At 40.3% G+C, this 13,584-nt stretch overlaps 1 protein-coding gene across 5 annotated transcripts in view; it reads right to left on the bottom strand.

The window, feature by feature from the left end:
* The window catches only part of rtkna (rhotekin a), a 143,320-nt gene that overhangs the window by 84,786 nt on the left and 44,950 nt on the right, over positions 1–13,584 (bottom strand). The window contains exons 1-2 of one of the 5 annotated variants that reach the window (XM_057833074.1): positions 11,697–11,877; positions 11,492–11,621 (exon numbers count right to left, since the gene is read on the bottom strand). The exons of 3 other annotated variants lie outside the window; for them this stretch is intronic. In XM_057833074.1, coding sequence (XP_057689057.1) covers positions 11,492–11,587 — 96 coding nt within the window. In that variant the 5' untranslated portion in view covers positions 11,588–11,621; positions 11,697–11,877. Of the gene's footprint in view, positions 1–11,491; positions 11,878–13,584 lie in introns of those variants that run through there. One more of the 5 variants, XM_057833073.1, reaches the window with a different exon arrangement.

Raw genomic sequence — 13,584 nt, 5'->3', positions numbered from 1 at the left:
AGATGGCTTAGGTGGTCAAAAAAATGTGTGGCGACCCCGTTTGTGTCCAAAACAATACTAGCTTCTCACTTCCATTTAAACATATCTGATGTCAGTTGATTAGTATTACCATCAACTAAACAAAGGGGGCGCCATCTTTCCAAAATACAAAAAGCCAATACAATGGGTGACCAGTACTGAAATATGAACTTAAGCTATTAACACAACTTTGCTAACGTATAATATTGCTCCAACAGACACAGTTAAGTCACGGTTTAGGACGATTTTTGATATGAGGGACACGATTTTTGATTCGATTCAATACATTTAATGCTCGGAAACAAAAAAATACAAGTGATATTAATTTTTTAAACGTTTTATTTTGCTAATAAGCAAAAATAACAATACCATCATATTAACATGCATTTTAGTGCATATTTGTGTGCTTACTTCTTACTGATCTGAAGAAATTTTGTATAAAAGTGCTGAGAACAATCTTTACTGTTTGTAAAGTGTGGCGGGGCACATTGTTGATTGCTACAGCTCTCTTAGCAGCTATGTTTACCACATGAGCAAAACATCCTATTTGTGGTCCGAGTCCATCTGTGTTACGTACTGAATTAACAACATTTGCAGCATTATCGAGAGTCACTGGTATGGGTTGATTTGGCCTGCTTAACTTCCATTCAGTCAAGGCGATTTTTAATTCATCGTAGTATATGGACTACAAGTCCCATTATCACTCTGGGCTCACGCAGCCAATGGCATGGGACTTGGTGGGATCTAATGTAGCACATCTAGGTTGCTATTTTGATGATATCTAGTGTGTGCACGCGAGTGTTGTCAGGGCATCAAAAAAGTTAACAAACACCACAGAAGTCACATCTGCTCATTACTGCACAACACCAGCATTTGACATTCGACTTTCATAAACAGGACGAGTAAGAAGTACAGCGCTCTTTTTTTATTGTATTTTTTTTTTTTTTTTTTTTAGTAGAGTGCTCTTAATTTGCCACTCATTGTTCATCTTCTAACCGTGAGTTAGTTTGTCTGGTGTAAAACCAAGGCTATTTGTAGCAGCCAAGTCGGCAACCATATAGTAGCGGGCATTGCTGTACATTTCCGTCAAGATAGTCTTTGTTAAATATGTACGAGTGGGTATAGTGTATCAACAAACCCAAAATGCTGCCACACAACGGATCACTTCAGACAGTTTGCGCGAGGAGTGGAGGGGAGCTGCTAGCTGGGGAGGAGCCATAGCTTTTTTTTTTTTTTTTTTTTTTTAAACAAGGCAAAGATGCGCCGGACATTATAGCAAGAAAAAAAAAAAAAGTTCGGAAAATACATTTTGGGAGCTTTTTCAATTGGATCGAATGTTTTTGCGTATTGAATTGAAGAGGGCGTATCGAATGGTTCAATATAAAACCGAGTACTGTTGCATCCTTACTTCCTATGGATTTTGGATTGATTCCGGGTCACGTCAAGGTAAATCTGGGTGACTTTCTTTTGGTTTTAGGGGTATTCCTATTGATTTGGCACAGGCTTGGGTCACTTCCGTTTGGCTTTGGGTCAATTTTGGTTACAAAAAAAAAAAAAATGATGCTGCCATTACACATTTTTTGTGGGTTTAGTTTTTGGTCAAGCTGGGAATTTTTGGACAAATAAAAATACAACCCTGTGTTGCATTAATTTTTGGAAAAATTTGGAGTTACAATGGAATTAAGAAAAGCGCAATAACAGCACCTGTCGACCCACCAGGGTATTTTTTCTCTTTACCTTCTGTTTTTCAAAGGACGTTGGTTCCAACCTCAGCATCTATAACAGAGCGCTTATTCTGCTCCTTCTTAACTGCTGCAAGGGCTTGGGTGTGAACTAAAGTGTTACATTTAAGGGTGGTTCCAAGTGTTTGGGTGCTGTGGTAAGCCGGAATGTTTGCAGTCGTTACACCAGAGGTTGGTAGGAGGAAGAGAGGCTTACATCGTTTTTTCGGTGTTCCAAGAATGCAATGGGTGTGTGCACATTGTGATATAAAGCCTCCTTTCTACTCAGCCTGTTTCTGGCATAAAACTGAGGAAGAAACGGAACATAGTGAACTCATGCCACCTACTGATTAGCAAGATACAAGAGCGCACACTGTGATATAAAAATCAGACAAAAACACCTTTCACCCCTGCATGCAACTGAAGGTGATTCACATCCAACTCATTTTGACTATGAGTGGCTTGCAGCGATTGATCGTTGCCATCCCTCCCAGGCAAAATGGATTGGACGTCTAGCATCGTGAAAAGCACTGAAACGTGATCATTCATTGCCAGCCCTCCTCAGTAGAGGGAGGCGTGTTCGATGAAGTACTCCATTGTAGAGGAATGTGCATTGGCTCAGACATGACTGTTGGCTTTACAGAAAACATCCATGGTAGCTAAACAGAGTTTAGCTGAGCTAACATACTGTGCAAACACAAACTTACTGTACTTACGATAATTTTATTTGAACAGCCTCATAAAGATATTGGAAAACAACTTGACATCTGGTTTACTAGCCACAAGGTATCATTTCACTTAAAAAAAAAATCTTCTAAACTCATTCTACTGAATAATAACCTTAACCCAAGCCTGATTTGTGGCCAATATCAAATTCCCAAGGCATGCTTGCAAACAGCTTACTAATTAGACAAAACTGCAAATCCTCAAAGCAGCCCAGAATTAATTCCACAACAGGTGAGCCAGCAAAACACATGCTTTGTTTTTTGGATTCAATACAAAAAGGATTAACCTTTGCTGCCACTGGAAATTCATCAACAAGGAAGAGATTCATCAGTCTTGCTCGAGTGCATACTGGTTTACTGTCTGACTGCTAGCGAAGATTTAATACTGTCAACTTGACCTCTGGCCTCTGAGGACCTAACATTTGCAGAGCACGAGGTGTGGAAATCAGCAAGCACAGAAGCTAAGACTCAAATGGTAATGTAACTCCGAGAAATGTTATTAATCAAAGGTGAAAAAAAAGGTAACAGAAGAATTTTGTTGCTGCTTGTGACATGCTGTTTAAGATCAGTATAGAATCTTACAATTATCCACGGCATGACCATAGCTACATTTGGCATACTGGGAGCGTGTGAGAGGTCAAACATGACATCAGTAAGAAACTCCCACCTAACCCTGCTCATCATAGGGCAGGTCAGAGGATCAGTCACCATGGCTGTAACATGTTCCAGTCCTTGGGTCAGTTGCACTTGGGGCTGGACTGCAAGAGAAATGTGGTCTCTCATACCACCATAAAATTTGCCAGATGCGCACAAGCTGGTGCATTTGAAACGTGAAAACAGCTGACTCCAATGAAAGGTGCTCCTACTTTTCCTTTAAAAATGTGGTGCACTCACGTAGCATGGCGATATTGCTATGCAGAAAATTATGCACTAGATGTGTGACAATTAGGCTTGGGCATCGTTTGAAATTAAACGATTCCGGTTCCATGTTTCGATTCCGGTTCTGAACGATTCTCGATTCAGATTCTTTTAAGAGGCAGGGTCAAAAAAAAAAAAGGAAGGGTCAAAAAATCTATAGTTTAAAAATGTATTAGTTTATATTAATGTCTTAATTTCTTGATTTTTTAAAAAATTATATGAATTTGGAATTTATTATTATTATTTATATGAATTTAAAATTTATTATTGTTAATACAATTTGAATACAATTGAAATTTATGAATTATATGAACTTCTCACAGGGTTATTTTGAAGTAGTATAGAAATATCAGTCTTTGAACTCGAATGTAATTAAGTTTCTTTCCACAGGCGTGCACTTTCACAAAGATGTTTATTTTTCAAAAGCTGACGGAGAAAAGATTTATTTATATTCTTTTGCCATACATGGACCTTCGCTGGGAACTACAATGAAGCATTAGTATAAATTCTTAGATTGATTATAATTTGATGTAGAAGAGGCAAAATAATAAGGTTTCCTTATTTGTAAAACCGATTCTGTTATGTTTACAGACACATGCAATGTTTATGTTGTGACAATACCAGTTAGGCCAGTGAGTGGCGCTGTAGGAGTGTGTACATATAATGCATAGAAGAAGAGATGAGAGCATCTGGCTAGGATGCTTTGTGATGTGATGTTTTCACTGCTATGAAAAGTAAAGTAAAAGTAATCGAATGCTTCATATGGCTGCTTCTTTCTAAATAAGCAACACAAGAGATTCCAAAACAAAATCCTTTTAATACGCGAGGCGTCTACTGTTTTAGGATGGCGGCTGTTTACTAATGCCAGCGAGTCTGTCATTTCGCATCTAGTTCTCTTTATATGTTCTAACGCCGCTGAGTCTGTCATTTCGCATCTAGGTTTATATACATGTCAATATCGACCATAGCCCGACGTAATAATACGATTTATTCTCATACTATTCCATCCATCCATCATCTACTGCTTAATCCGGGATCAGGTCTCTGGGACAGCAGAAGACAGACGTAATGTATTGTTTTACTTACCTGGTTCTGACGGCGCAGCTTGTCAACTACGTAGCACTCAGCTAGCCATGCACTTGGCACTTGTATTCCATGAAGCCGGTCATGTATAATTGGTCGTGCAGCCACCTTTGCATGATATACTGTAGTTGCATTGCAAATGTTGCACTGAGCTGACTGGTCTTCTTTCTTTTTTTTTTTTTTTTTTTTTTTTTGTGTAAAGTTAAGTAAAACTTTTAAGCGCCACCGCACCGTGTCCATGGTTGTAACCACGCTGCAATGCACAAACACGCACTTCCTGTGGCTTCTTCTTCGTGGTTGTCGGCAGCATTTTTTTTCCCGCTCGGCGGTCAGGGCATCGAAACATGGAATCGAAATTTAAAAATTCGAACGGCTCCGGGAGAACCGGAGTGTTAGAACCGCGTCCCATCGATGCTCGATGCCCAATCATAGTGACAATACATCGAAAAGGTTACGTATCGCAATACTTTGTATCCTAAAAGATTAGTTATACGCTCTTGCCAAGAATTGATATTTATAATTTTAAAAAGGTACCACTGCATAGTGATTTATTCATTGAGAAAGTGGGTATGAATCTGCCTAATAAAACAGCAAAAAGAAGTTCACACTTCTTGCTAAAGTGAATGAAATGTAAACATAAGTAATGTAGAAAGTTTAGAACTCAAACAATCATTAGTGTTTTTGTAATGGAAGACATTTCAACACAATTTTTGCACTGGATCTTATTAGATTTAGCAGCGGTATCAGCCAGGCCTGTAACTTTACAGCTGTCGTTTTGTTAACCCCAATTGACCTGTTGCGTAGCTACAAAGCATTTACTTGAAATCAATGTTTTAATGCCATTAGATATGGTTGATATTATTTCTGGCACCACTACTGCACAATCCAATGCCTCAGGTAATGTTATCAAGACAAGTCTCTCGGTTTGCACAGTGTTTTTGTTAACTCTGGCTCCTAGTCCATGTTCCTCTCAACGTGGGGTCACTGCAATCCAACAAGCACAGAGATATGAGTTTACTTCCGCAAACGACCGATGACTTGGAGAATCAGTGCAAATCCTGTTTTTATTACAGGGGCAGACATTCATGACCTTAGAAATGCAATGTCCTTATTTCACACTACCACTGCCCTGCTACAAATCCAAGGTCAGTCGATTGTCTAAAATTAGACAAGAGTCCATCTAAGGCCATCTGGATTTAATGAGGAGGTGCAGCAAGATTTAGTCAAGGTGAGGTAAAGTGAGAATAGCCTAGCAGGGTCAGAAACCATGTGGAAGTCAGATAAAAAGAAAAAAGTATCCCTGTGTATCCGTCTGCGGTGACAGGAAATGCTGTGTTTAATTCTATTCATGGCAAACAGCTCAATGCTATCATGATGTCACTCCCGGTGGGAAACAGTAATTACACAAGACCATTTCCTGCTTCCCATCAGCATTGAAGGGGGAATCCTGCGTTCTGTGGACAACAGGCTCCCTCGCACTTGTGACTCAGGAAGAAGCAATCAACTGAGAAACTTGTGAGCAAAGAAAAGAACGCACAGAAGCCAAGAATGCAGTCGTTCCTCGTACGGACCTGTTAAAACGTGAAGAGTTGAAAAGTGACTCGCTACGGGGCATGAAAATAACAATGCCTGCTTGCGTGACTCCTGACAAAGAAATTACTGTATATGGCTGAAGAATGCAGGAACCTCCGAACAAAAAGCAGACAGTACTTGTCTGTTTAACCCTTGAATTGTGCTATAAATCTGCCTATATTTTTGGTATTGGATGAAATTTGGTCTGTAATTTAACTCAGCCTGAAAATACTAAATTTTTGCAGTTTATTGTTTTCTGGTCAAGACTGAAATGTTTTCAAGTTTGGGCATGTAAAAAGTACCGTTGATTTTAGCATACCGAAACTTGAAAACGGTCAATTTTGACCCGAAAGGCCATTTCACACTAGCGGCAGCGTAATGTGAAGGGAAGAATGGGTAGAGTGGAAAGTCTTGAGTGCATTTTTGCTGAGGGATTGGGCCCAAAATAGAAACTTGATATATTTTCACAGCGCTGCCATGCTGACATCAACAATGCATCCAATACCAGAGGGGCAGGAGTACTGATATCTGTCTATCAGGCTGTTTCGGCGGCCGGATACATGCAAATCACGGCTGATGAAACCTGGATAAATGTGATTTTTTAAAGTTTCGCGAGCTCTGGGACACTCGATAAATGAGTCTCAAACCTCTCCTTGCTAAGCTAAATGGTACCTCAATGTGTGTTTGTGTAGAAATGTAGTTCACAACTAAAAAATAATACAAAAATATATATATTCTCACTGAAACTAGTAAAACTTTACACGGCTATTATAATGCCTCCTACTCCTTAAAATAGGAAAAAATCACTGTTTTCTTGTGCAACAATAAAAAATAGTATAGCAAGTATTGGTGCTTGGGACTATAGTAAATATGCTTGCTGGAGTCCACCTGCTTTTCAGCGTCTACTGTACGTCTTCCGCTTGCCAATGGCCGCTTTTCACACTGGTGGGCTGTCGCTAATGTAGTGTGAAACAGCCTTAACACAATACAAGGGTTAAACGGGATAACAAGTAAAGCCAGATACATTCGATACCTGACATTTGTAAATAGTCGCTGTTTGAGGAAAACTGTGCATCTTTATTTTGTGGAGCCAAAAAAACATCTCATGTTAGAGCTAAAGAACCTTAAAATGTATACGCACTTTACACCACAACTTCACCTATTGCTGCTTTGGAGATTAGGTAAGCCTCTAAAAATGATGGCCAATCACTGTTATTTTTGTTTTAATGAACAAAGTATTGACAACTCTTGATCATGATTAAATAGTTTGAGTATATGAATGGAAATATATGCCTTTTCAGATGTACAGAAACAAGATCCTTCATTACACACTACAATAACAACAAAATGCAGTGACTTTGATGACATTGTGTCCTTTGTGGAAACCTGTCATTTTAGTAGTTATATGGTGTTTTTTAAAAAACACACCATACTCTTTTGTGAGTCATAAAGTTGCTCATGTGGCGTGTGGACAGGGTGGATGTGGATTACAGGTATATACGACCAGAGGGAGAATCCCAAACGGCTTTCCACTGTAATAACGGCAACTTGTGATGATCCAGCAGGAGATTTTATGGGAGCAAATAAACCTCCAGAAATTACAGTTGGAGAGCAAACTGTAACGCTCAGCCTTACACAAAGAATCCCTGTCTCATAAACCTACCAAGTCGGTGGGGGGGCTCAGATGAAGGAGAGCAAACAAGTGAGGAAGATGGCAAACTCGACCATGTGGAAATGTATTTCTGCGAAATACTGATCCTTCTGTATGGCGACATTCAGACTGGACGGAATTGTTTTCTTGTTGTAATACATTCCTCTCCTAATAAACGCATTAAAATAGCAACGTTTAAAATGTCTGGCATCGCTTCACATCATAATTGGCCAGAGTCAGCATTTGGACTGCGTGACACTTTCATGTAAGAGTGAAACAAATACGGGCTCTGTGTCAAGAACTAATATGTTTATTAGAGACTGATGAACCTAGGCCAAACAGACCTCATGATCTCCGAATTGCTCCAAGGCATAACAAGCCTATTAGACGATTAGTGGAACTGTTTTTTTTGTTGTTTTTTTTTTTTTTTATGATTAATGATCCGTTTCAGAATGTTTGACTAATCCGAAACATGCAATTGCCAAAGAAAAATGAGTAAATCTAACTGACCTGTTCGAAAAGCCGAAAAAATATGAACTTCTTCTCTGCTGTTGACGGCAATGGAGGTCCAGTCCATTTTGAAGTGCGAGGGGCTGGGAGCAAATAATCGTGTGTACAAATGATTGTGCACTGTTTTAAAGAATATGACTGCAAAATTTGTTATTACTTTGACATATAAGGACTCAAACTGGGAATACCCGTTATACACAATTTATTAAATGCTTCATAATAGCTGAATCGATGTAAAGAATAAAAAATAAATAAATAAACAAGTGGCTATACAAAAACAAACAAAATGTTGACAAAGAATGCAAAGAAAATCCAAACGTACAAATGCTGTTTTATTGTATACAAGAAAACTGTCTACCGTTTCTTTTTATTTTTTTGGACTGTAAGTCGCAGCATTTCTCATGATTAGGCCTGGGGTGCGACTTATACTCTACTTATGGTGAACTTATTAACACATTACTGTATAATTTCACATGTTATTTTCACACTATACCGCAAGAGGGTGCTCAAGGCCTGTGTTTGAACATTGGTGGTAACTCATAAAAACAACTGAGAGGGGCTGAACAAAATGGCACCGAAAAAAAAGACATGTCTGTTCTTGTTGTTTGATTTAATCAAATAAATCTCCCCCCCAAAATGAGACTTATACTCCGTTATGATTTATATACTGTATGTTTCTTTCCTCTTCATTGCGCATTTTTTGTCTGGTGCGACTGATACCCAGGTGTGACTTATAGTCCAAAAAAATACAGTGTATGCCGTGTTTTCCAAGTCATACTCCAAAATCTTTAAGATTGAAAAACAGTTGCACATCTGCACCACAGACATTTTTAACAATCATCAATCCATAAAATAGTCCAACTAATGCCAACTTCCAGCTAACTGATAAGAAAAAGACTTTTCAGTCTTTCAAAAGTAAAGACAGAGAATGTTTGTGTACGAATGCCACTGGCAGCATGGCATGACTCCTTCCTCTATCTGAACACAATGTGTAACACACAGTTAAAACACGTGTGGACAGACACTCCCAGAGGGACTCGCGAGGCCCAAAATGCACAGCTGTGCACTGCACGTGAACCCCAAGAGGATGGATGGCATGCAAAATGTTGCTCTCACTCCAACTTGCACGCCAGCGTCAGCATGACTACACAAACCCCTGTGCGGACTCAACAACACCGAGGCACAGCTGCGGGATCAACAGGCCACCAAAGGGGACGCACTGTACTCTGAAAATAGATTTCGGCTGTCATTGAGTCTGCTTACAAGCAAGCTGGGAGGTCGATAAAAACATTCATTGCCACTGTGGCTCTTGAATAGTTTAAATAAGAAGGTAGAAAGGGCGGCTGAAAACAACTTGCACTTAAAAATTAAGTGGAGTTCAACAGACTACCGTAATTTCCGGACTACAAGCCGCTAATTTTTTCCCTCATTTTGGGTCCTGCGGCGTGTGCAATGATGCGCCCAATTTGTGTATTTTTCTGACGGCCGCCAGGGGCGCTCGAGCATGGAATGTGGGAGTGAGACACGTGGAATATATGTGTGGAGGAAGACGCTAGTTTGCACTATTACCGGTAGTTTAACTTTGTGCATTGTGCATCCGCCTTTGTGCAAGAGTAGAATTGGCATACCTGCATCATTGAAAATGCTCGAAGAAATTAAATTGGCCATCCGAGTTGTATGGGAAGCTTTGATGACGAGTGGCGAGAGATCGTTTGCCAAGACTTACAGCATGCAAAGAGCAGCTTTTGCACAAGTTTGCCGGGGGAGCCTGGCAGCGTGAAGCGCTGTGAAAGAGTCCGCCATCACCAACGGGTTTCGAAGGGGCCATTCTGCTGCAAGACGAGGACAGCACGGGCTAGGAGTGAATTTGCCTCATTATGGGAGACACTGAAGGCGAAAGCGAAGGAGAGACTGAGTTATGGAGATACCATACTGAGTAGGTGCGTGGCGAAGTGCATCTGAGCGTCTTCATATCCGACACTGAGGGTGAAGACTTCCATGGTTTGAATGCACAGGAGGAAGATGAAGATTGCTAACAAAGACTTTTATGTTTTTATTAACCAGCACAATGAGTGCTGCACCGCCATGCTGATGCTATGTAACTTCCGTGCCGCTGCTATATAACTGCCGTGTTTGCCGGCGCTGTTTGGAACGAAAAGTTAAGGTGTGTTATTAAACTTTTGAAAACTGTATATTTCTTTGTTAATGTTTCTTGTTACTAAGTGGGCACACGCGGCTTATAGGCAGGAGAGGCTTATGCATGTACAAAATGGTTTTTCCTTTAAAAATGTACTGGGTGAGGCTTGTAATCAGGGGTGCCCAATAGTCCAGAAATTACGGTACATAGTTTGTATTCGCTGGTATAGAGATGTACAGGCTGTCATGTAGAACAACAATTCTACCACTCTCGAAACAATAACGTCAATAACTATTGATTATTATTCTCTTTCTTAAAAGCAGAAATAATGCGAGGTGCATTGAAAAAGAGAAGGGTGGTTGAAAAAGCGAAAAACTGACTGGACACATGGTGTTAACATTGTTTATAATGCAGTGGACAAATGGAAAATGAATATTGTATCATGTGAAAAAAGGACAATAAAAAAAAGTGATTGTAGAACATATGTTTACACGCAATCAGATTATAGTAGATGATATTTGGGTTGTCAAAAGTATCGAAAAGCATCAATACTGAAATTTTGTATTCGGATACAATATTATGACTGCAAAGGACAATCAATACTCAGTTTTTTGTTTTTGCACAACTTTGTGGTCATGTGGTAAATTTGATTTTGCACTACTCTTGATACTAATAGAGGATATTTTTGCATTTTCCTTGTGAACTCAATGGCCGCCATTGATGGCGATAGACGTCCAACCCCATTTGAAGTGGGAGGCCTGGCAGCTCAAATGTTTTGGATGTCTACTAGTGATACCCTCAATTTAAAGATTTTTTTAGTGTGTAAGAGCCTCATGATTGGACATCTGTCTACAGTATTATATACATTCAAAGATGGTATCAAGTATTATGTTGAGTACCAATTTCAAGTTGAAAAATGTAGCATTGTTACCACAGATATTAATATGCTTTTAAAAATGTTTTCATCTTATGCTAGTTTTGAATTTAGCATATTGCTAAATAATACAAACAGCTTTCAGTTTGACTCCAGTTCTACACCCCTGCAGAGAGATGTTAAAAACTCAAATCTGACAGTTAATGCTATAGCAGACACTCGAAGGCAAAATTACAATAAATCACATAATGAATATAAATACAATTTGTGTAAAAGCTTTACCTGCAAACTGAGAGCAATCTGTCGGATGTACATCATATTGAGATCCTCCAATATCCATAGTTTTTCCTCCATGTTTGTCAAGTTATCAGCCGGCATCCTTTAGAAGTTTGTTCTCTGAGACGTCACATCACTGTAACAGGTACAGGACTCAAAACAAATCCCCAAATGACAGCCTTCTCCCCTGTCTTGCAAGTTCTTCTCCTACTTTTCCAATGAATGATCCACTCAAGGCACCCACGGTCACCACCCATCCGGGGAAGAATAGAGCCTTTTAAACGGCATCCCTCTCCTCTTTTGTGCGCCACTGTCACGATTGTGAATGCGACAGAGTGTCCTGTGCGAAGACAAGAGAGCTCTTGACAAAAAGGCCATCGCCTCTGCTGGAGTGACCGGCACAACTGGCCCAGTGTGCGCCCTCCTTCTCTCCTAGTAAAACCCCCTAACTCCCTCCCTCCCTCCCTCCCTCCCTCAGTGCTGAATTAACCCCTACGACTCGCCTCCGGAGATGAACTTAAGAGACGAAAGATTACAGAAGCAGCTTCCACGCCCCTTTAAATAAACAAATAATGAATTCCACGTTTCACACAAGCAAGGCAAGGAATGCTTTGTTCTTGTTGACAGTAAAATACACAATAAAACATATAGATATTGCTACTGACAGTGATAGACGCAAAATCCATTTTAACTTGTGTGGGCTGGCAGCGATCATTGGATTGGACGTCTATCGCTGTCAATGGGCTAAACAACGGATGTTGAGGCCAACGAATGCAAGTGTATTCAATGTGTCTTTAAAAATTCAGACCATCGGCATTCAAGTTCAAGAGAAATACATCAGTGGGTCACGAGGCCACTCGCATTAAGCCAAAATCACATGCATATTTTACATCACATAAACCCGGTGTCAAAGAGCGCTTCAATCATTAATCGCAGGCCTTTAAATATTCATTTCAAGTCATACTGAGAGATTCTGCCGGTATCCAACATGCGTGGCAATCTGCATTCCAAAGACTAAGCACTCAGGGTGCGTTCAGTCTCGACCTACTAGCCTGACTGTTCCATTGTCCAACAACTTGAGTTTCCGAGTGTAGCAGCGTGCGCTCCTAGTGCTATGTCGAATGCACTTTTTCTTCATTTGTTTGTTAATTTGCAAGATATTTCCAGGTAAATGCAGACTTATTATCTAGAGAAGACCCTTAGTGTGACTACTAGTGTTGTTTTCATCAACAATGACGATAACGTGAATATTTCGTTGATGGGAAATTTTATAATCACGATGACGTGACAATGACGAGCTAAAAACGTGGCTTGGGAGTCTCGAACATAACGAGACGAATGCCAGCTTTTGTCTGACGAGACGACAACGAGATGAAAATGCGACGTTTCTGTTATGTTCACAATGGGTGACATTTTCAGATTGTACGTGGAGTACGTCAACTTGCATCATAGCAGTGTTTGGGTCATGTCACCCATGTGGGATGAGCTGCGCCTCTCCCTCACTCTCCACACCGGAGTTTAGGATGTGCTCACGGAAGGCTGTGCTCCATCTTGCTTATTTGGCTGCCAGGGTCCTGATGAGGGTGCGTAAACATGAGCACATCACCCCCATCCTCCGCACCTAACACTGGCTCCCTGTTCACCTCCGTATTGAATTCAAAATCCTCCTTCACACCCATCACTGTCTACACGGTGTAGCCCCCACCTACCTCACCGAACTCCTCACATCACATACTTCAGCCAGAACCCGGTCAGGCCAACAGCACAGTCTACTCCCGCCCAGGACTCGGCTCAAGACTATGGGCGACAGGGCCTTTACAGCTGCTACTCCCCGTCTGTGGAACGCCCTCCCAGACCACCTCAGAGCCCCGCAAACGGTGGATGCATTTAAAAAAGGACTAAAAACTCACCTTTTTAAAAAAGCTTATCCTAGCTAATTTTATTTGACTGTTTTACTTTTATCTGATTGGTATCTGATTTTATCTGCGCTTGTGTCCGTTTTGCTTTTACTCTTTTATTCTTAGTCTTCTTCATTTTATTTATTATTATTTTCTTTTTTGCCAATGTGCACTTTGAGATTTGTTTTTCAAATGTAAAGT

This window comes from Corythoichthys intestinalis, chromosome 3 (assembly GCF_030265065.1).
Source record: "Corythoichthys intestinalis isolate RoL2023-P3 chromosome 3, ASM3026506v1, whole genome shotgun sequence".
In the NCBI taxonomy this organism is placed as follows: domain Eukaryota; kingdom Metazoa; phylum Chordata; class Actinopteri; order Syngnathiformes; family Syngnathidae; genus Corythoichthys; species Corythoichthys intestinalis.
This window is presented reverse-complemented; position numbering and strand designations above follow the sequence as displayed.